The following is a 22,847-nucleotide window of genomic DNA, read 5'->3' on the forward strand; positions in this document are numbered from 1 at the left end:
CGCTCTTTCTCTGTATTGACTTCTTCTAAGTCAGACTCTCTCTCTTTTTTAATTCTGTTGAAGTATAGTTGATTTATAATGTGTTAATTTCTGCTATGCAGCAAAGTGATTCAGTTATATATACACATGTACTTTCTTTTTCGTATTCCTTTCCATTGTGGTTTATCACAGGATATTGAATATTGTTCCCTGTGCTATACAGTAGGTCCATGTCGCTTATCCATCCTATATATACTTAGACTCTTTTAATGGCTACTGGCAGGTAGCAGCTTCTACCATTCTTCACAGCAAGTTATGCCAGAGAAAAGAGCATGCCACTATTACATCACCAGTATCCTCTCAGTTCTTCAAAAGGTCTCTGAATAGGGTAGGCAGGGCCGTGGGGTTGATAATCCTACCCACGAAGATTGGGGTGAGGATGGGGCAGTTCACAAGTGGAAGAAATCCTGGGCAGACAGAATGAATTACAGATCTCTGCTAAAATAGAAACTGTTTGCCATATGGAAAAGAAAAACGTGTCAGTATTTACTGCTGAAACTCCAACTTTGACCTTGAACAAGTTGCTTAACCTCTGCTTAAGCCTCAGTTTCTTCGTATGTGTACAATGAATCTAGTAATAATACCTGCCTCATAGCATCATGTGGCCTATAAGTGCAGGAAGAGATCACACATCTACCATAAGATTAGACTTTGCTTTTCCAATTTACTTATCAAGGAATAGCAAAGCAGGTCAAAACATCCCCCTAGCGCAGGTTCCCTTGACCCTCCGAAGTGACGCACAAGAAATGCATCCACAGGTGATAGTGTCTGACCAGCATCAAGTCTTACTAGATCTGAGAACCTTCACTTCTTGCTCTGTCCTTGTACACGTCCGTACCTCACTTTTCAGAAGGATTTGACACTCTCTGTGCTTCCATTCAAAAAAGTAAAAGTGTTAATCGCTCAGTTGTGTCCAACTCTTTGTGACCTCGTGGGCTGTAGCCCGTCAGGCTCCTCTGTCCATGCAGGTCTCCAGGCAAGGATGCTGGAGTGGGTTGCCATTCCCTCCTCCAGGGGATCTTCCAACCCAGGGATCAAACCTGGGTCTCCCACAATGCAGGTGGATTCTTTACCATCTGAGCCACCAGGGAAACCCAAATCTCCTTCTGAGATACCCTTAATAGTGACAGAGCTGGAAAATCCATATCCTTTTTCAAATCATGAATTCCCAATAATTTTTTCAGTTTACTGTATCACATTTTTAGACTTTTTAAAAGCTTAAGATGTTATCCATAAGATTTTGCCACAATTAGAGTTACAACAATCATTAGTAGACAAATTAATAGCTGTCTTATCACTAGTCATCTCCTGAAATTTGAGATTTCATCATGACTGAATTGAAGCCTTTTATTCATTATACATTTGTATTTTAGGTCTCACTGAAGATCATTTTATAGTGTCTCAAAACGCCTTTAGCACTTACTCTTTGTCCTAAATCATTGAAATTGTAATTTTATACTTCAGTTTCTAAGTAGATATTACAGTTATTCATGAAACTCACAAAGCACTTTTTAAAAAGACTGCTTAGGAGATTATGGTTGTAAATTGTTTAGTAATTTATATCTTAATGTTACAGGGATCAATTGTCTTTCCTTCTTTGGTCAAAATTTGGAAGTTTCTTGGCTGTTGGAACTGTTAAAGGAAATTTGCTAATTTATAATCATCAGACATCTCGAAAGATACCTGTCATTGGTAGGTTACAGCTGGAAACACTGCTAAATATTTGGGATGCTTTAACATAAATGTAAATTTTATCACCTCAGATTTCCCTGATATTGCAGGGGAAATTTTGTAGTTTAAAATTGACTTCCCTTGTCAAGCCATACCTCTGTCTAACTAGAAGATCCGTCTTCACTACCTGCTAAGAACTTTCCAGGTTACACAGAACAGGTTGCCCTAAGGTGAGTGAGCCCGTGCCTCTGGACACCAGTACATTAATAGCATGGTTTCCATCTGTCCCTTCTCACCCAGATTATGCCTCGCATGGAGTAGTTCACGTGCCTGTCAACACATTAGTAGATGGGCTAAAACATTTGGCAACTTCTTGGACAGAGTATATCCACATTCCTAATTCTGACCCCTCACTCTCTCCAATCGCTAATTTAATCCTAGGAGTGAACTAGGAGTTATTTTTACCTCAGGGGATTTGACTGGAGGGTATGTGTATTTATTCCTTCTTTGACTTTCTTGATTCAGCCTCTTTGATTCCCCCAGCCTCTGGGCACTTAGCATCTGACTACCTAAAGGAAATAGTATTGATTTTTTTCGATTTTTGCAACATCATGCTGGTGGAGGGGGTGAAATGGGTAGGCTTAATTACATACAAGTGGCCAGTATAATTTACTGCTAATGGAAGAGTTAAATGCTGGAGGTAATAATGTCCACAGAATACTTGAGAAAGTGCTTTTCAATTAAAGACACTTACTCATTTCAAATTATTTTCACATATATGTATATCTTTCATATGTGTATTTTTAGCACTCTAGCTATACAGTTACATCATTGATCCATTTGAAAAGTTGAACTAAAAAATCAGCTTTCACCATATAAATTAATTAGTTTGACTTCAGTAGGCATTTTCTGTATCCCACTTCATTTACAGGCATGTCCTACCAGTTAACTTAAAATCCTTAGATAACTTGACACTTGAGGTAATAAGAAAATAATTTGTCAAAACATGATTATTTTGTGTCATTTTTTGTTCATGTGTACATGATTTTATATGTGATCTTTGTATTTAAAATATTGATTCTAATCTCAGTCTAATTTATTAACTGTGTAAAACAGACCTGAAAATATTCAGGTTAATTGTACATTTTAGGCCCTTTCACCGCCTCTTTCAGAGTTTGTTGTGATTTGCGGCTGTGCTTTTTTTTCCTTTGAAATAATTTACTCTTCTAAAACCAAGGCATTTTACTTCCAGTAGCAGCTGCACAAATGCACGATCAGCAGGTGGTTTTCACAGTAACTAGATGTCTGTTCCGTTGTTACATCTTGCTCTGATTTCTTTCCTTGAACTGGGTTAGATACAGGCAAGTCTCACTTTGCATGATTCTAATATGCATGAATTTCATTGGCCACAGTTTATATATATATTGCCTGTCTCCCAATAACATGATTCACATTTCAGTAACTGTGGTATATTCTTGTAAGTTAATATTAATTAAATGAGTCAATACCTGCCCAGAACACTGCTAAGTAAGCACACGAAAGTATTAACTGTTATCACTGATGTTAAGACTAACCTGAGTTCTGAGCACTAGAAGAAAAGATTTTCTTCTCTCTGTCCTGAGTGTAGGATGAAGTTTGTCCTTGGCATCTTTCCACCTCTCTTAATGTACTCTTTTATCCCTTCTAATACCTGTTACTTTGGACACCCCAGTTCCATTGTACTACCTAAATCTCTTAAGCTATGATCAGCAAAATCTCCTATATCCCAGTCTCTTCTCTGAATGTTCCCTTCATTTTTGTGCTCTGGTTTCCTGGTTTGAAATACTATCTCTGTAGTCCCAGGTTTGTCTCTTCCAGACTCTAGACTTATACAAGCAATTGCTTACTCAACAGCTCCAATGAGATTTCTAGTAAATACTTCAGATTTGATACCACCAAACCCTGCAGTGTTCCCTCTCAGAATTGATATCTTTTCATCCTCTTAGATATTTAAGCCAAATCTTACTGTTATCCTGACTCTTATCTTCCTCATACCCTCTATACCAAATGTGCCAGAAAATCTTACAGTATCTACCTCCAAATATGTCCAGATTCAACTGGTCTTATCGCTTCTACCACTACCATCACCACCATGGTATGGGGCTCAGACATCTTCTACCTGCATCTCTGCAATCTCTTAACTGGTCTCCCTGCTTCAACTCTTGCCCTACTATAAGAATATTCTCAACTCAGAAGCCTGAGTGAGCCTTCTGCTCAGAGCTCTCCAATGGCTCTTCATGTCACCCAAGATCAAAGTCAGAATCCTTACAATGGCTTAGCCAAGCTCTCTATGACCTGGCCCTTGAAAACTGTGATTTCATCTCTTAGTTACCTTTCTTTACTTCCTGGCCTCCAGCCATGCTGTTCTCCTAGCTGAACCTCTAACACACTGGACACACTCTTGCTTCAGGGTCTACTGACTTAATAACTATTTATTTAGAGCCTCCTTTCTGCAGAACACTGTGTTAGGTTCAATAAAGGGTACAAGGAATAAAATAAGCATGATCTCTGTCTCAATAACAGCTAAAATAGCTAATACTTATATAGCACTTCCTTTATGGCTGACACTCCTCTAAGTGCTTTAGCTCATTTGATCGTCAGCCCTGTGAGACAGCTTCTACTATTATCCCCAGTTTTTGGACAGTGTGACTAAGGAATAGAAAGGTTAACTTACCCAAGGTTTTGTGATAAACAGTGGAGCCACTTAATCAAAATAGGCAGCCTGCCATCAGAAACTGTATACTTAATTAACCTCGGGACGCTTGAGTATTTATCTATTCTAGGACCTTTAACAAATACCTGGTGTTAAGCTATGTGATTTCCACCCCAAAATGTAGTATTTGCATTGGCTAGACTGCTTAATTAAAAAGCGTTCTGATACTTAGTGGCTCTCTAATATCCCTCACTAGCTAAACGACTCAGTTCTTAACATAAATCTCACTAGGGTGCATTCATATTTGTACCTCAATATTGTGATGAATCTCTCTGTCTTTTAGTTATATACAAATAATCAAAATTGTGATGTTGAATCTGCTTATGCCAAGGGTCTCCCACATCATAAAGCTGAATGTAATAAAGATAACTTCAGTGCTTTGAGATTTACTTCTTTTAAGACATTACTGTGATAGATTTTGTTATATGGTTAAACAAACTTGTCGAGGGGTATGATATCTTTAATGTATAAAGACCTAGGCTCATATTCACATAAAAAGTTGGAGAATAGGATTGCCCTTATATACAGTTATCTTGATTTAAAACTTGGTTTTAAACTGTTTTAAATAAGGTTGCTTAAACACTAAACTGCTTTGATGAGATTTTAAATTCCTTGTTTGTTTCATTTCCATAGTATATTATCTAAACTTTGAGATTACCATCACAGATTTTGTAAATTATTTTTTTGAGAAATCAATATGTGCAAAAATCATCTCTCTTGCAGGAAAACATACTAAGAGAATCACATGTGGATGTTGGAATGCAGAAAACATGCTTGCTTTAGGTGGTGAAGATAAAATGATTACAGTTAGTAATCAGGAAGGGGACACATTAAGACAGGTAATACAATAACATCTCTTTGATTTGCTGTGTTCAGATTTTCCTCCAAAATAAAGTTTGTCTATCAAACTGACCTGTAAAATTTTAAAATCTCTATGAGAGATGTTTACAATAACTTCATTTTCTAAACATCAAGCCTTTTCTTTTTCTGTACTAGGACATTTTTCTTTTAATACTTTTAATATTTTTTCTTTTCCTTTATCCCAATTTCCTCCTTTGTGCACTTCCCATTGGCTAGTGTTAGCTTTGATTATCAGCTCTGTGGTTATAATCAACCATTATATTTGTGAATATCTCTTTATTTTATATGTGTATTTGCAATGTAAGTCTTAACGACTGGACTCAGTCAGATCTGCGTAATTCTAAAGCCCACTCATTTAATTGATATGTTAAATTGGTCCCAAACTAATCCTAATTAAATTTAATTTTAGGACTAAATTTTATTGCTGTTCAAATTTCCCAAGATTAAGGGAATTTGTATTACCCATAAGCTATAAAATCTTACCAGTGGCAAAGTTTCAATTTGGATGACTTGGCTTCTAATTTAGTATTTCTAGAGCAATAGTGACTGACACATTCTTTGAATACTGCTAGTTACATTAATAGGTCCTGCTGCTGCTGCTGCTAAGTCACGTCCGTCGTGTCCGACTCTGTGTGACCCCATAGACGGCAGCCCACCAGGCTCCCCCGTCCCTGGGATTCTCCAGGCAAGAACACTGGAGTGGGTTGCCATTTCCTTCTCCAATGCATAAAAGTGAAAGTGAAAGTGAAGTCGCTCAGTCATGTCGACTCTTCGCGACCCCATGGACTGTAGCCCACCAGGCTCCCCCATCCATGGGATTCTCCAGGCAAGAGTACTGGAGTGGGTTGCCATTGCCTTCTCCGAATAGGTCCTACATTAGCTATTTATTGCTGCATAACAAATTACCCCTGAAACTTAGCAGTTTCAAACAACAGATGTTGTTAGCCGTTTTCATGGGTGAGTGGTCCAGACACAGCTAAGCTGAGCACTTCTGCCTCAGCGCCTCTCACGAGGCTGCAGTCATTTAGCAGTCTGGACTGCAGTCTTATCTGAAGTCTTGGACTCAGGTTAAGTCTATTTCCAAGCTCATGTGGTTGTTGATAGGCAGGCTGTTAGGCTCAGGGCTTAGCTCCTCGCACTGTTGACTGGAAGCCTGCCTCATTTTCTAGCCACGCATATCTCTCCATAGTATACCTCACAACAAAGCCGCTGGCAAGAGCGTGAGAACAGTCATTCAAGACTTAAGACACAGCCTCTTAATAAATAATCTGATCCCAGAATTATTTTTGCCATATTCTGTTCTCTAGAAATGAGTCTCTAGGTTCAGCCCATACTCAGGGTCTGGGTGGCAATTGCACTGAGGCATAAAAAGCAGGAGGTAAGGACCATTGTGGACCATCTTAGAGGCTGCCCGCCATAGGCCCCTTCTCTCAGGAAGAGAAAACTAATCATGATAAAACACATGTAGTTTTATATGATTGTCCAATGTGTGATATAGCTTATAAACCCTGTAGCATTTGTGAGATTGGAGGAGATAAATGAATGTTGGATTGTGAATTTGTAAGAGAGAAGATCTAAATCAGTCAAGGGTGTAGGCTAAACTGTTGTAACAGAGACCCAAAATGACAAGGACTCTAAGAATATCGTAGTTCAGGTGGCTTTTTCCTCTTTCATTTTATCATATAACAGAGTAAGCAGGCCATCTGTGTCTCTGCTTCTCCAGGTTGTGTGAAGTCCCCCTTCTCTCCTTCCTCACCCTTCCTTCCATCTTAATGTTTTGCCATTTATTAGGGTGTTTTGCCCTTGTTAGCACCACATCTGCATTTCAGCCCCAGGGAAAGGAAAAAGAGAAGTGAAGGGCAAGAAATTGTAAACTGCCTGATCTGGAAGATGCAGTCATTACTGCCGTTCATATCAATTGAACCTAGTCATGTGGTCAAACCTAAGTGCTGCCATGGAAGCTGCAAATTTAGTCTGCCTCGTTGACCATGTACCCTGCTGAAACTTGTTAGGATATTGAAAGACTTTTATCAGTTGCTCTCATTCACTCCAAGCAGAACAGAACAAAGATAGGAGGAAAAATTTACTATGGCTTGTTCAAGACTGGAATGACTGAAAATTTGGGCTTTGAGAATTTGCAGAAGTCTGAAGAAGAAAGTTGGTTCTTGTATCTGGAAAGCTTTGACAGTGAGGTAGAAGTAACTCAGTCATATTGAGCAGACCACAGCATGATTCCAGTGATTCTTAAGGAAGGCATTGCTGTAAAATAGTTTCTAGAAACCTTGTAATTTTCATCAATCTGTATTGGTGTCCTTTAGAATTCTAATACTACAGGTCCCCTCTCTTGTGTCCATATCAGACATCATCAGTAGATACTGGCATTTTTTTTCTTCACTGAATCAAGACATGACCTTAGAATACTTTTCCACATATAACATGTCCCAGGAAGCCTCTACCACTGAGCTAGTATTTACATACAAGATAACTATTTCCCATTTTTAATCCCAAGAATTATGTTTCCAGAATATGACATACTAAAGTTGTAATTTAGTAAACAAAGCATACATTGTAAGTGTTGTTTCATCTGGTATTTTCTCTGAATTGCTTATACTTGGGTATTCTGCAGAGCACTCCATTGTTACTCCTGTGGATTTGTTTTTATTTATCCTGCTTGTCTTGCTTCCTAAATCTGAAGATTGCTGTCATTCATCAGTTCTGAAAAATTCTTAGTCATTGTGTCTTTGAAGTTTGCCTCTTGGCCTTGCTATTCTCTTTCTGCAGCAACCGTTAGACATATGTTGGGCCATCTTCTATCTCTTAATCTCTCTTTCATAGTTTCTTTTTGTCACTCTGTGCAATCTGCAGGATAATTTCCACAAATCAGTTCACTTATTCTTCAAATATGTCTAATCTTCTATCCCATCAATCCTTCCCATTTTAATGGCCCTAGTTTTTATTGGTGGAAAGTACTTTGTAGTTCTTTTTTAAAACCTGGTTGGACTTTTAAAGAAAGTGTTGTCTTTTCTTCTATTTATGAGTCATTTTATATTTGTAATCATTTTAAAAGTATTTTATGGTCTTTTTCTGACAATTCTGTTCTTTTTAGATCTGCTGACCCTTGCTCTTGTTCCATTGCTTGTGAATTTTCTCATTTTGAATTGTGAGCTCATCTACTGTAGGAAGTTGTTTACAGCCTTGGGAGAGGCTTCAGATTTGTTTTCGCTGAACACTGTAGGGAGTTTCTAGACCACTCAGAGTATAACTTTGGACCTTAGACCACAATGACCATAGGAGGGAAACTGATTTGGAAAGAATTTTTTCTAATCAAAACCCAGCTCAAGTCAAATGGGTTCATTATCATCTCTCTCTATCAGCCACTGCTGCTCTGGATGTCTGCAGCATCAGTTCCTACACTCACTTTGCTTTTCAGTTTAATCTTTGCTTATGGTCTGCAGAAATCTTCCTTACCTTCTTTTAAGCTTATCTTAGCCATTTAATAAGGTACATGTTCAGTTTCATCCTGAATTTCTAGAACTTTGTAGCAGTGGGATTTTCAGGTTGTTCAGTCCAACGTATTCAGAAATGAAAGCAAGCTACCTGTTTTGTTAATGGAATTTGAGTGTGGGGTTTATTCATGGTGATAGTATTTTCACCTCCACAGATATCAGTGAGATCGGAACCTAGTGACATGCAGTTTTCCATGATGAGGACTGATGACCAAACCCCTGCTGCTGAACGCACAGTAAGAGTTCTAAATCCAGACCCAGATTATTTTGGTAATTTTGTGGGATATACTGTCTCCTTTTCTAGGATGGTTCAGAATCTCTAGTGTTATAAAAAAAATTATGGTACATTACTTATTAAACCAACATAGACCCCAGTTTCTCAGACCTAAATGTTGTTTTTGCTGCCACCTAATCCGGGAGTTGGTGATGGACAGGAAGGCCTGGTGTGCTGTGATTCATGGGGTTGCAAAGAGTCAGACACGACTGAGTGACTGAACTGAACTGAATATCAAAACAATTGAAGATAGCGTCCTGTAGCACTATTGTTGCTCTCCTTATGGTAGCAAAAACAGTGGGGCACCTTGAAAAACAAGAGTATTGATTTCTGTATCTTTTAAATTTTTTCATTCTTATCAGATATGGGGACCAGAATGCCAGAAATGACTAGTTTTATTTTTGAACACCTTAGATTTATTTTCCCTGGCACATTTTAACATTTTGAAGTCCAGATGGTTTTTCACAATCAACAAGGATATATTTAATGAAGTAATGTTTTTATTTCTTGAAAAGATGTTACATTGAAAATAACTCATAACCAATAGCATCTTCAAAGCAAGAAAATATACCAAAAAGTGTTTCTCTTTTTATATATATATATCCATTACCCTTTGTGAGCCTAAATCAGTAATGTACTCTTCTCTCTCAACACAACTACGCTCTCAGCGGAGAATTACAGTTTAGTATTGGCCTGTGAGTAACAGGGATACTAGTCTAGCCACATTGACCAGTGCCCTGCAGGTGATGGAGAAAGTGATGATATAAAAAGCTGAGCTAGATTATCCACACAGGTGTGGACAGGTAATCCCATGTGGCTCAAAATCAAAATCAGATAGCCTTAGGGTAGAAGAGTTGCTATACTCTGAATGTGAGTTTAATTCCAGTAGAACTATTGTCAGACTTACCTTCTTGTACTTCATGGTAGAAGAGTTGCTATAATCTGAATGTGAGTTCAATTCCAGTGGAACTATGTCAGACTTACCTTCTTGTACTTCATGGTACTCTTATTAGAGGTACAGAGAATTTTAAAAAGTTATTCCATTGAACTATTTTAGTATATTTGCAAGGGTATATTGGGTATGTATAAACCCAAGGATCCTTCCCAGACTACATTTTAGGAAAATGTTACAAATGTTTTAAGTTAGTCACATTGTTTCCTTACTAATTTATAACATTTAACACTGAATTTGGCTCAGTTGTTTTTTCTTAATTAGGTTTATGCTGTTTGAATTTGCTTATTATTAGTCTTTTCATGAAGTACTGAGCATTCCTCTCATAATTCCTTTTTTTGGCAGATAAGTGTAGTGGTTGGCAAGAGAATTTTGTTTCTTTTTAATCTGAATGAACCAGATAACCCAATTGATGTGGAGTTTCAGCAACACTATGGCAACATTGTCTGCTACAGTTGGTATGTACAGAAGCACAATACAGAAAGTGTTTTTCCCTACTAATTATAACGTGTTTCGTTTTTGTCTGTAGCATTTTCACTCCTCAGTGTAACAAAACTACCTAACATGTTATCTGGCAAATAGGCCCTTGATAAATGATAGTCTCTATTTCCTTAATGTTAAGGTATTTGTTTATTACTGTATTGCAAATGACAGTTAATCTCCCTTTTACTGTATCACTGCCTTTGTTGCTGTAGGTACGGTGATGGCTACATCATGATTGGTTTTTCACTTGGAACTTTTTTGGTCATTTCCACTCATATTCGAGAGATCGGTCAAGAGATATTTCAGACTCGTAACCATAAAGACAATCTAACCAGTATTGCAGTGTCACAGACCCTTAACAAAGCTGCTACGTGTGGTGATAACTGGTAAGTTATATTCACATGTTCCTAGGAAAGTTTATTTAAGGAATAGTCAAGAGATTCAGCAAGGTGTTGTTAACTAATGTCAATCTGTCCACCATACTTGCACGATTAGAACATATTTGCAGTTGAAAATTTCTAAGATATCTTTACCTTTGCCTTGAACACTCAGGGTAAAACCTGAAATACTAAATGTGTACCAAATATAAAACCTGAAATGGAATATACTTGAAAATCAGTCATAAAAATAAAATGGGCACTTCTGGGTAAGAGGGAGTAAGTACCCTCCACCCTGTCTCTCTCACCAAATGCAGCCATAAAACCTGAACCCACGAAACAGCTATGTAAGGACTCTGAAAAGTAAATAGTGGCAGGCAGATTGGAGAAGAAAGCCAGCATTTGAAGTACCACTGAGCTGGCGGTGAGTCTCCTGTTTGTCTTCTGGCCTCTCTCAGCCGGGACTCAAGGCAGCCTGAGACCTGGACATAAGCCCTGGAGCAGAGACAGACAGAGCTCTGAAAGAAGCCCTTTAGTTCTGGCTCAACTTGCAGTAAAGAGAACTGCTAACACTCAGACGAAGTTGGGAAAATCGCTCAGTTTTCTCTTTTCTCCCCCTTTGTTCTCTCATGCCCCAGCCCCCGAGCAGTCCACCATGGCAGTGACAGCAAGGACCCACAGGCACCCGAAACCCTGGAGGAGGCTAACCTTGCTCTCCAGCTGGGGCGGCTGTGGTCCCAAGAAGATGGGGCCTGTCCCCACTGTTTATTTTCCCCTGTCCCCTCACTGCTTGGCTGCTGGTGCAGTTGTAGGCAGACCAAAGCAGAGTAACTAGCGCCCAGCTTTTGTGCTGGAAGACCAACAAGGGGAAGCCCAGGTATATTCTGATATACCTGGGAGGTCCTAGAAAAGGAGGAACTCTGGAAAGCAATCCTATAAAAATATTTATGAACTCCCAGGTTCATCTCTGAGCTGTGTGTGTGTATCACATCCTGCATGCCTAACGAAGACTTTGAGAACTGAACTAAGGGATAGACCATAGCCCGGGTCCTGTACTGGCTGCTGGGTGGGCCACACGAGCACATCCCCGAACACCACTGCAAAGGGTTTGGGAGTGGAACAGACGTTGAAATCATAGCCCACAGAAGGCTGATTGAAATGTGTGGCCCGAACCCAACTGGGCCTATTGCCTCCTTAAAAAAAAAAATTTAGCTTCCTCCGTGGGATTTAAATAAGACAGAGTCTCATAACATAATTTTCAAAATGTCCAGAATATAACCCCAAATTGCTTGACACATGAAGAATCAGGAAAATTTTGACTCACTTGAGAAAAGACAGTCAAAGGATGCCAGTGCTGAGGTGATACATGTAGTGGGCTATTATAAAAATGTTCTGAAAGGTAACAGCATTCTCAAAACGGACTGAAACATAACCTCAGGGGGAAAAAATGGAGCCTATTAAGAAGAACCATAATGGAAATTCCAGAACTGAAAAAATTAATACAGTGTATGTACTATCAGAACAGAAATCACAGAGTAAAACAGTTGGTGAACTTAAAGATAGATCAGTAGAAATACCCGTTCTGAACACAGAGGGAAAAACAGAGCGTCAGGGACCTTGAACCTACCAAAATGTCTAACATTTGTGTCATAAAAATCTCAAAAATAAAGGTTGGAAGCGTCTCACATTTGACGAAAGACATAAGCCTATATATTATACAAGCTCAGCAAACCCCAAAAAGGATAAATCCAAAGAAATCTTGGCCCAGACTCATCATGGTTAAACTGCTAAAAACTGAAGGCCAAGAAAAGGTTTTGAAAGCAGCCAGAGGACGTTTTGAATGACAGCAGATTTCTCGTCATAAACCATAGTGACCAGGAGGAAACTCGTAAGATTCTCAAATTGCTGAAAGAAAAGAATTGTCAACCAAACTTCCATCTATATCCATGAAAAATAGCCATCAGTAATGAAGGTGAAATAAAAAAACATTCTCAGATGAAGGAAAATGAAGAGAATTTACTGCAGCGGCCCTCTAAAAGAACTACTAATATAGAAGATAACAGATGACAGAATGAAACTTGGAATGTCAAAAATAAAAGGAAGGCAACAGTAATGGAAAATAACTGGGTAGATAAAGGGAAGGTGTTGGTCACAAAGGCTCCTGGTGAAATCACATCAGGAACGTATATTTGCTTGTGACTGTGGGCTGCTATGAAGGGCATGCATGTGCATAAAGGGACTAGTGTTCAGTTAAGATCACTGCAGGCCACTTGGCCAAACAAAATAGATGCCAAGGCAGCTATATCATGGTGTAACTTAGTTAAACTCTCAACAGACTTGGATAACACTATAAACCAACTGGACCTAGCAGACATCTACAGAACACTCCACCCAACAACAACAGAGTTCACATTTTTCCCAGGCACCCGTGGAACATTCACCAATGTAGACCATATCCTGGAGCATGAGACAAACCTCAATAAACTGAAATTGAAATCATACAAATATGTGTTCTCTAGCTATCATGTAATCATACTCGAAATCGGTAACAAAGATAACAAGAAATTCTCTGTATACTTAGAAATTAGACAGCCTACTTCCAAATAATTCATGGGTCAAAGATTAAATCTCAAAGCAAATTAGAAAATACACAGAACTGAATGGAAATGTACATTTGTTGTTCAGTCACTCAGTCGTGTCCGACTCTTTGTGACCCAACGCATGCCAGGCTTCCCTGTTCTTCACCATCTCCCAGAGCTTGCTCAAACTCATGTCCATTGAGTTGGTGATGCCATCCAACCATCTCACTCTCTGTTGTCCCCTTCTCTTCCTGTCTTCAATCTTCAGTAGATGTACATAGCAATATCTATTTCAGGCGGCTAAAGCAGAGCTGAGAAAAAAATTTATACTACTAAATTGATATAAAGGAAAGAGAAAAGACATCTAGTCAATTATCTAAGTTCCTATCTCAAGAAACTAGAAAGAGCAAAATAAGCCCAGAGCAGAAGGAAGAAAGTAACAAAGAGCAGAAATTGAAAATAGGGAAAAAATTTAAAAGCTGGGGGTTTGGGGGGGAAATTGATAAATCTCTAGCAAGGATGACAAAAATAGAATATAGTTCACCAATATCATGAGTGAGTAGAAGTATCAGTAAAGATCTGAAAACCACTAACAAAGCAATACTACAAACAACTTTATACTCAGAAATTTGACATCTTGGAACATAGGAAACAGCTCAGTCAAGGGTATGTTTTTATGTGCCTACTGAGCATCTGTATGTTGTCTTTGAAGAAATGTCTATTAAAGTCTTCTGCTCATTTTTCAGTTGGGTTGTTTAGTTTTTTTGTTGAGTTGTATGAGCTGTTTATATATTTTGGAGATTAAGCCCTTGTCTGTCGCATCATTTGCAAATGCTTTCTCCCATTCTGTACGTTCTTTTCATTTTTGTTGTTTTTTTTTAATGGTCTCCTTTGCTGTGCCAAAGCTTGTTAAGTTTGATTAGATCCCATTTGTTTATTTTCACTTTTATTTCTGTTGCCTTGCTAGACTGACCTAAGAAACCATTGGTATGATTTATGTCAGAGAATGCTTTGCTGATGTTCCCTTCTAAGAGTTTTATACCATCTTGTCTTAGATTTGTCTTTAAGCCATTTTGAGTTTAAGTATATTTTTAAATAAACTTAAATTAAGTTTATTTTTGTGTGTGGTGTGCACAAATGGATGCACACCACCCTTTTGAGGATGTGCTCCGACATCTGATCTCCGTGCAGCTGTCCACTTCCCCAGCACCACTTGCTGAAGAGACTGTCTTTTTCCCGTTGTGTGTTCTTGTCTCCTGTGTCGAGGAGTAACTGACTGTAGGTGTACAGACTTACTTCTGGGCTCTTTGTTCTGTCTGCTATTTCTTACAGTCACATGTGGACCTACAGTTATATCAAAAGTTTAATTAAATGAAAACAGGGAAAATATATGAAGGAGAGGCACTGAGAGGGTGGAGAAGGGACAGAGGAAGGAGAGAGGAAGGGAGACAGGAAGAAAGAAATATCACGATTAGGTCCCAACATCATGCTACACAGGTTTCACTTGCATAAGCCTACTTAGACCCTTCCCAATAACCCTTTGAAGTAACATTATGCCTCCACTTTTCAGAGCTTTCCACCTAGGCCTTTCCAAATCTTTATGTTATACCTCACTTATTTTTGTAGGGAGGAACTCTTGGAGCAGTGGATGGGGGGAGAGGAGGAGAGGACACATTACAAAGAGAAATCTGCTTCATTTTACAATAATCGGTACTGCTCAGGGGAACGTTTGCCTACTCAAACTTTTCCTCAGGATCTTCAGCCTCGTTGTTCCTGACTGTAGATCAAAGACTAAGCTGGGCACCACTCCCACCCCCATATCAACAAACAAAAATTTTAAAGAAAATATAATTAAATATAGAAAGTTTAATATTTTCTTACCTTAACCCTGTAGATCCTCCTGTACATCCCTTTTTGGAGAACGCTGACCTGTTCCATAGCTTATTATTGCTTAAATGTAACTTGGTGCTCATATTTAAAATATATATGTGTATTTTTTTTATTTTCCAGCATTAAAATCCATGACTTGGCAGAATTAAAAGACATGTATGCTATAATCAACCTGGATGATGAACATAAAGGTATGGCTTTTTCTGAAGCAAATTGGCATTTGATCATTTTAGTAAGAGTAATGTGTTTGTTAATGTATGGTTTGCATTCATTGTAGGAGGAAGCAAATTAACACCTTTCACTAGAATTCCCTAAAGTAGCCTCTTTATTAGTAATTATGTTGAGTCATACTCCTTGCCTGGGCTTCCCAGTTGACTCAGTGGTAAAGAATCCACCTGCCATTGCAGGAGGCGCAGATTCAATCCCTGGGTCATGAAGGTCCCCTGGAGAAGGAAAGACAACCCACTCCGGTACTCTTGCCTGTGAAGTCTCATGGACAGAGGAGCCTGGCGGGCTATAGTGCATGGGGTCACAAAAAGAGTTGGAAATGACTTAGTGACTAAAAACAAAAAACTTCTTGACTAGGAGGATGTGAATATACTTTGATTCAAAGATTTCTGTTGTATTTTATCCCATCCCAAATCCAGTTGCAAAATCTAAATTCTTACTTACTTCCCTTTGAGCCAGTTTTGAATATATCGGGGCTCATGCTCATAAGCCAATCCATGATGAATGTCCTAGTCTAAATAAAAGCTACCTCCACTATTTTTAAAACTTTGAAGATTTTTATGCCTCTGGTAGCTAACGTGAAGATATTTAGTGTGCTTGGACTCCTGTAACAGCATATCTGTCTTCGAATAACCCTTTACGCGCTCTGTCATTTCAGGGCTGGGCGCCTTGTCCTGGTCAGATGATGGCCAGCTGCTGGCACTGTCCACCCAGAGGGGCTCGCTGCACGTGTTCCTGACCAAGCTCCCCATCCTTGGAGACGCCTGCAGCACCAGGATCGCATACCTCACCTCCCTCCTTGAAGTCACCGTGGCCAACCCTGTTGAAGGAGTACAAAAACAGTGTTATCTTTCTTTGTTAATAAAATTAAAACCGTGTTAACAGTTGATTCAGTACTGCTCCTTTTCTTTATCATAGGAACTGCCAATCACAGTTTCCGTCGATGTGGAGCCCAACTTTGTAGCAGTGGGACTTTATCACCTGGCTGTGGGAATGAATAATCGAGCTTGGTTTTATGTCCTTGGCGAGAATGGCAAGTCTAAATCCAGTTGTTTTCTTATCTAACATATCTAACATATAATTTGTTTTTTTTGTCTGTTTGTTTGGGAAGCTCTAATAGTTTCTTTTAAGACCAAATCTTTCTTTTTCTTCAGATATGTTTCTTAGCTTAAATGGTTTTTTGCGAATCTTCTAAAAATTTTGCATAGTTGTGGGAAAGGTTTTGTTCTTTATCTTTGTTGTGAAGACACTGTGGTGTCCTGAGCAGATTGTGATCTTTAGAATTGGGCCCTGGGTTCAAATTCCCTTCTGCCCCTTTTAGCTGGGTGACTGTAGACAAATTCTTTACCCCTATGAGCCTTGGTTTCTTCATCTGGAAAATGAAGATTCTTCTACTTGTAAAGGGTTATGAGAAAAATTATATGGAATAAAATATGTGATCTACTTTTGTGCATGGTCTTTCTTAGGCACCCGTTGGTCTGGTAGGTACTTAGTAAATGTTAATTCCCTACCCCTCCCACTGTATGCTTTGAATGACCACTAACATCTGAAGGGAGCCTCACTTTTTCTTCTCCTCTTCCTCCTCCTCCACCTCTTTCCCACAGGAGGTCAGATGTCCCTCAGGAATAGAGCCAGCCTGAGAATTATCCTCAGATGTTCCATTAAGCTTCTTGTCACTAAGGTTTAATTTTTGGTCGTTTTGCAAGTGACTTTATTTTTTATTACTTTGTTTCTTGTGAACCACTATGAAATTCCTAAAGGCAAATTTATATGGCAGCAAAGATTTCCTTTAGAATGGCTAAAATAAAACTTTCAGATTCAGAATGTTCTTTCAAAGGCACACATTTAAAACTTATTTGCAGATCATTAGATCAGATTATTTTGTTTATATTTTATTGTCTGTTTTTGTTTTTATTACTACAGCTGTTAAAAAATTGAAAGATGTGGAATATCTGGGGACAGTAGCCAGTGTTTGCCTTTATTCTGACTATGCGTCTGCACTTTTTGAAGGCAAAGTCCAGTTACATTTGGTAAGTATTTTTGGTGTCCCATGGCCTCCTCAGGTCAGTGAAGACAATGAATAGCCTAATGTTTTGTAATCAAGAACTTTGGTCAAGAAGCAACCATATACAGACTAGCTAGAAAGCCGTATGTGAGAAAGGATTGACAAAACTCTTTACCCTTCTGCATGAGATTAACCCTCAGTTAACCCTTTAATTGTGTTCCCAAGAAACCCAACAAAGTTTCAGCTGTGCTGCTCATAACATTGCTTATGTAAAAATGGCCATGTAAAGTGCGTCTAGGAGGAACTATAAGTAAGTTGTAAAAACTGATGGGAATGCCATAGGTCTGGCTACCTGGAATGGATTGACCTATGTGTTTGGTCATGTCACTGGTGGGGATCTTGAAACTGTGCCCCATGAGTTGTTCAGAGATGTTGGCCCTTGAAATATGGTGCTTCTCAACCAGGACACTTCCTACATGTATTTCTTGGCTCTTTACTTAAGGGAAGCCAAAGAGATTAGCTACAAGACAACTGCAGAGCCTACTCAAAGACTATTACCATTAAAGAAAGTGAAAGTGTCAGTCGCTCACTCCTGTCCAACTCTTTGCAACCCCTTGAACTGTAGCCCGTCAGGCTCCTCTGTCCATGGAATTCTCCAGACAAGAATTACTAGAGTGGGCAGCCATTCCCTTCTCCAGGGGATCTTCCCAACCCAGGGGTCAAACCCAGTCTACTGCACTGCAGGCAGATTCTTTACCATCTGAGCCACCAGGGAAACTTGTTAAAAGGGATATTTAATGTGCCCTGCTGGCAAACTGGGCTCCTGTCTGATACCTTTCTGAGTAAAGTGGTTTATCTGGTGAGCCTGAATATTTAGTTGAATTTAAGAAAACGACTCTCCCTTACCCCCTGGATGTTGCAAACCAGATTTATTCAGTTAAGTCTATGAGCCACTATTATTCTTTGTTTTAGATAGAAAGTGAAATGTTGGATGCTCAAGAAGAACGTGAGATGCGACTGTTCCCAGCAGTGGATGATAAGTGCCGTATTTTATGTCATGCCTTAACTGGTGATTTCCTCATTTATGGCACAGATGTATGTGTTGTCTTCTTTAATATAGAACGTGGGAAAATTTCTCATTTTTACCTTGTAATTTATTATATATGCGTGCGTATATATATATATGCTATATAGATATTATATGTGCATACATGCTCAGTTACTCGTTTGTGTCCAACTCTTTGCAACCCCATGCACTGTCTGTCTGTGGGATTATCCAGGCAAGAATACTGGAGTGGGTTGCCATTTCCCCCTCCAGGGCATCTTCCCAACCCAGGAATCAAACCCACGCCTCCTGCATTGGCAGGCAGAATCTTTACCACTGAGCCACCTGGGAAGCATTATATGTGCAAAAAATTATTATATATGTATGTAGAGCACATTGGTGTGTGATTTGCTATTATCAAGTGCTTTTGTAACTATAAGCAACTTTGATGGCACAGTGAAAAGGACAGACTTTGGAGCCTAGACAATCTGGGCTCAAATACCGGTCCTCTTACTTGCTGCTTGGCACTTCCCAGTCTCATTTTCCTTATCTTGATGCTTTCAGGATTTAATTTGATGACAAATGTAAGACACCTCATTCGACTTTAGCTGTCCAGTGCCTTCATTTAGCGGGCATTTAATTAAAATTAATTGAATATTGAGAATCCCGCTTCAACCTTTTGGTCGTTTGAACCACCAACACCCTGTACTCCTAAATGTTACGTTAGCCACGTATACATAAAGCATAGTTTAGTAATAGCATTTGTATTAGTAAAAACTTTTCAAAGATTTTTCAAAGCATGTCATACGTGTTACCTCGCTTAGCCTCTAGAAGAATTCACTAAGTTGGTTTTTTTTAAAAAGGCATTGTTTTGCGCATTTGTTGCTATTGTCCAGTTGCTCAGCGGTGTCCGACTCCCCCATGGACGCGCACACCAGGCTTCCCCATCCTTCATCAGAAAAGCAGTTAATCCCTGTTTCACGGGTTCTGTTTTCTCACATTGTTTTCTTTAAAAGAGCATATTTTAAAACATGCTTATTGCCAGAAGAGAGACTTTTTAAATTTAAATTTGACCCAAAATCAGTTTTTGAGCTTATATACTTAGGTAAGGTAGGTCTCATGTATCAGATAAAGTGGTGGTGATGTGGTAAATAAGTAGTAAATAAATGAATAGTATATTTGTATAACACACAACCGTTTATAAAGCCCTGATCTCGCTTATTTTATCTCATTAACTCTATAAGATAAGCAGGGAAGCTATATATATATATGCTTATATATATTTATATATTATATAGTGTATATAATATCATGATATCCACATATAAGTGATAGCATATATTTGTCTTTCTCTGACTGACTTCACTCAGTGTGACGATCTCTGGATCCATCCATGTTGCTACAGATGTCATTATTTCACACTTTCTTGTGGCTGAGTAATATTTTATTGTACGTATGTACCACGCCTTCTTTATCTGTGCACCTGTTGGTGGATGTTAGGGCGTTTCCATGAACAGTTTTTTCTTCCAGCACTTTAAAGATGGAGCTCCTCTGTCTCCTTGCCAACATTTACTCCAGTGAGATCTCTGTCATTCTTATCTTTGTCCATCTGTGTGTCATCTGTCTTTTTCCTCGGACTGCTTTTAATATTTTCTCTTAATTGCTGGTTTTGAGTAAGTTAATTGTGATATGCTTTGATGTAGTTTTTCTCCATATTTCTTGTGCTTGGGTTGTTGAGCTTCTTTGAACCCAAGGGTTTATAGCTTTAATAAAATTTGGGACATTTTCAGCCATTATTTCTTCAAAGATGGTTTTCCCCCCTCTGTTTGCATTCCAATTTCAGAAACTCCAATTGTGCATATATTAAACTGCTTTAACTTATCCCACAGTCGATGCTATTTGTTTTTTACTTGTTTTTTTTTTTTTCTGTTTCATTTTAGATAATTGCTACTGCTGTATTTCAAGGTTACTAGCCTTTTTTTCTGTCATATTGAATCTGCCAGTAGTTTCATCCACTGTATTTTTCCTTTCAGACACCATAGTTCATCTGCAGAAGATATATTAGAATCTGGTGTTATATCTTCCATTTATTTAAACATATGCCATACCATTATATTAACTGTTTTAGTTACCTGACTTGCTAATTCTAACATCGGGGTCAGTTCTGGGTCAGTTTTGATGTACTGTCCTTAATATGGGTTATGTTTTTTCCTCCTCCTTTGCATACATGGTGCATTTTCCTTTTGGGGGTGCTGGATGTTTTGTATTCCTAAAGATGCTTGTGAGCTTTGTTTCTGGAATGCGGGTGATTTGCTTGGAAACAGTCTGATCCTTTTGAGTCTTGGCTTCTGTGATTTGTTAGGCAGATGTGGAGCACTACTTTTGTTGCTTAGTTGCTAAGTTGTGTCCAACCCTTTTGCAACCCCATGGACATTAACCCCCAGGCTCCTCTGTCCATGGGATTTCTCAGGCAAAAATACTGGAGTGGATTGCTGTTTCCTTCTCTAGGGGATCTTCCCAACCCAAGGACTGCACCCCCGTCTCCTGTGTCCCCTGCATCGGCAGGCAGCTTCTTTACCCCTGAGCCATCAGAGAAGCCTGAAACACTGCTTAGTCTACAACTAATTGTTTCCCACTCTGAGGCAAGATCATCCTGAGTGCTGTATCCAATATCCTGTGAATTACGTTTTCTAATCTGCCTATTGGAAACAGTCACTGTTCCCTCTAATGCCTTTGGATGGTTCTTCTCCCTGGTTTTGACAATTTTCTCATATACTCTGCTGAAGTGGAGACAGCAGAATACTCTGCTGTCAGGGTGGACCCTCTGAAGATCTTCAAGGCTCTCTCTCAGTGCATCTCTCTCCTCTCTGGTATTATACGCTGCACATCCAGCCATCTCCCTTCTGCCTCACTGAATCCTCAGCTCTATCTCCTGAACTCAGGGGGTCGTGCTCCACCTGCACGTTCCCTCCTTCGCCATGGCTTGAGAACTCTCACAAGGCAGAAACTGCAGCAGCCACAGGACTTCTCTTGTTTCCCATCTCCCAGAGACCGTTATCCTATGTTGCCTCATTCCAGTATCTTGAAAGTCGTTTTTCATGTATTTTGTCTTATTTTTGGTTCTTTTGGGCAGGCAAGTTAAGTCCAATCATGCCCTCTTGGCCTGAATAGAAATGTAAGATGTTAACATGTGTTTTTATTTTAATTAAACTTTCTATTTTGGGATCATCGTAGACTCACATGCAGGTATAAGAAACAGTAGAGAGAGATCCTATAAATCCTTTTCCTAGTTTCCCCCAATAGTAACATTATATCACATATCACAACCAGGGTATTGACATTAACAGGCAAGATATAGAACAAGTCTGTCGCCACCAGCATCCTTCATGTTGCATTTATCTCCACACCCACTTTCTTCTTGCCTCTGCCTTAGCCTTAATCCTTGATAACAATCTGGCTTTTCTAGTCTTTTCCAATGGTCTGTGTGTCTGTTCCTCCACCAGGACTACACAGTGATTGCTGTAGCTATAAAAAAAAAAAAAAATTGACAAATTTTCCCATTTTTTTCCACAACTGTTTTACCTATTCTAGTTCCCTTGCAGGGCCATATAAATTTTAGAATAATCTTGTCTATATCTACAAGAAAATCTTATATATCAGTTCAGGACAAATAACATGTTTACTCTGACACCAGTCCATGAACACAGTATACCTCTCCATTTATTTAGATATTCTTGGTTTCTTTCATTAGTGATTTTTAGTTCTCAACACACAAGTCCTATGCATGCTTTGTTAAATTTACACCTAAGTATATCATTTTTTTTGAGTGATTGTAAATGGTATTATATTGTTAAATTTTGATGTCTACATGTTCATTGTTATTAGAGAACTATGACTATCTTGTGGGTTTTTGTTTATTTTAAACTTAATTTTCTAATTTATTAACAGCAAAAATATTTAAAATCATACGACTTGAAAGTTACTCTTAACCAATAAGAGTATTTCTTATAAGTGGAAAATCTGAAAATCAATTAAGATTTAATATGACTAAGGATATTAGAACTAATAATAGACTGTTGACTCTGTGTCAACTCAGATGTACATACTCATTTAACTTACTTTCTTGGATCTGTACTTTGCTTATATAGTAAATATTTTTAGATTCTTCCTTGATCAAAAATATGA

The 22,847-nt window shown here is 38.7% G+C and overlaps 1 protein-coding gene across 2 annotated transcripts in view; it reads left to right on the top strand.

The window, feature by feature from the left end:
* Positions 1 to 22,847, top strand: part of WDR19 (WD repeat domain 19) — an 86,204-nt gene that overhangs the window by 6,190 nt on the left and 57,167 nt on the right. For both annotated transcript variants that reach the window (XM_061164577.1, XM_061164576.1), the window contains exons 5-14: positions 1,616 to 1,731; positions 5,186 to 5,301; positions 8,985 to 9,065; positions 10,401 to 10,513; positions 10,751 to 10,924; positions 15,505 to 15,575; positions 16,271 to 16,443; positions 16,531 to 16,645; positions 17,536 to 17,642; positions 18,590 to 18,712. In XM_061164577.1, coding sequence (XP_061020560.1) covers positions 1,616 to 1,731; positions 5,186 to 5,301; positions 8,985 to 9,065; positions 10,401 to 10,513; positions 10,751 to 10,924; positions 15,505 to 15,575; positions 16,271 to 16,443; positions 16,531 to 16,645; positions 17,536 to 17,642; positions 18,590 to 18,712 — 1,189 coding nt within the window. The remainder of the gene's footprint in view (positions 1 to 1,615; positions 1,732 to 5,185; positions 5,302 to 8,984; positions 9,066 to 10,400; positions 10,514 to 10,750; positions 10,925 to 15,504; positions 15,576 to 16,270; positions 16,444 to 16,530; positions 16,646 to 17,535; positions 17,643 to 18,589; positions 18,713 to 22,847) is intronic.

This window comes from Dama dama, chromosome 17 (genome assembly GCF_033118175.1).
Source record: "Dama dama isolate Ldn47 chromosome 17, ASM3311817v1, whole genome shotgun sequence".
NCBI lineage: Eukaryota > Metazoa > Chordata > Mammalia > Artiodactyla > Cervidae > Dama > Dama dama.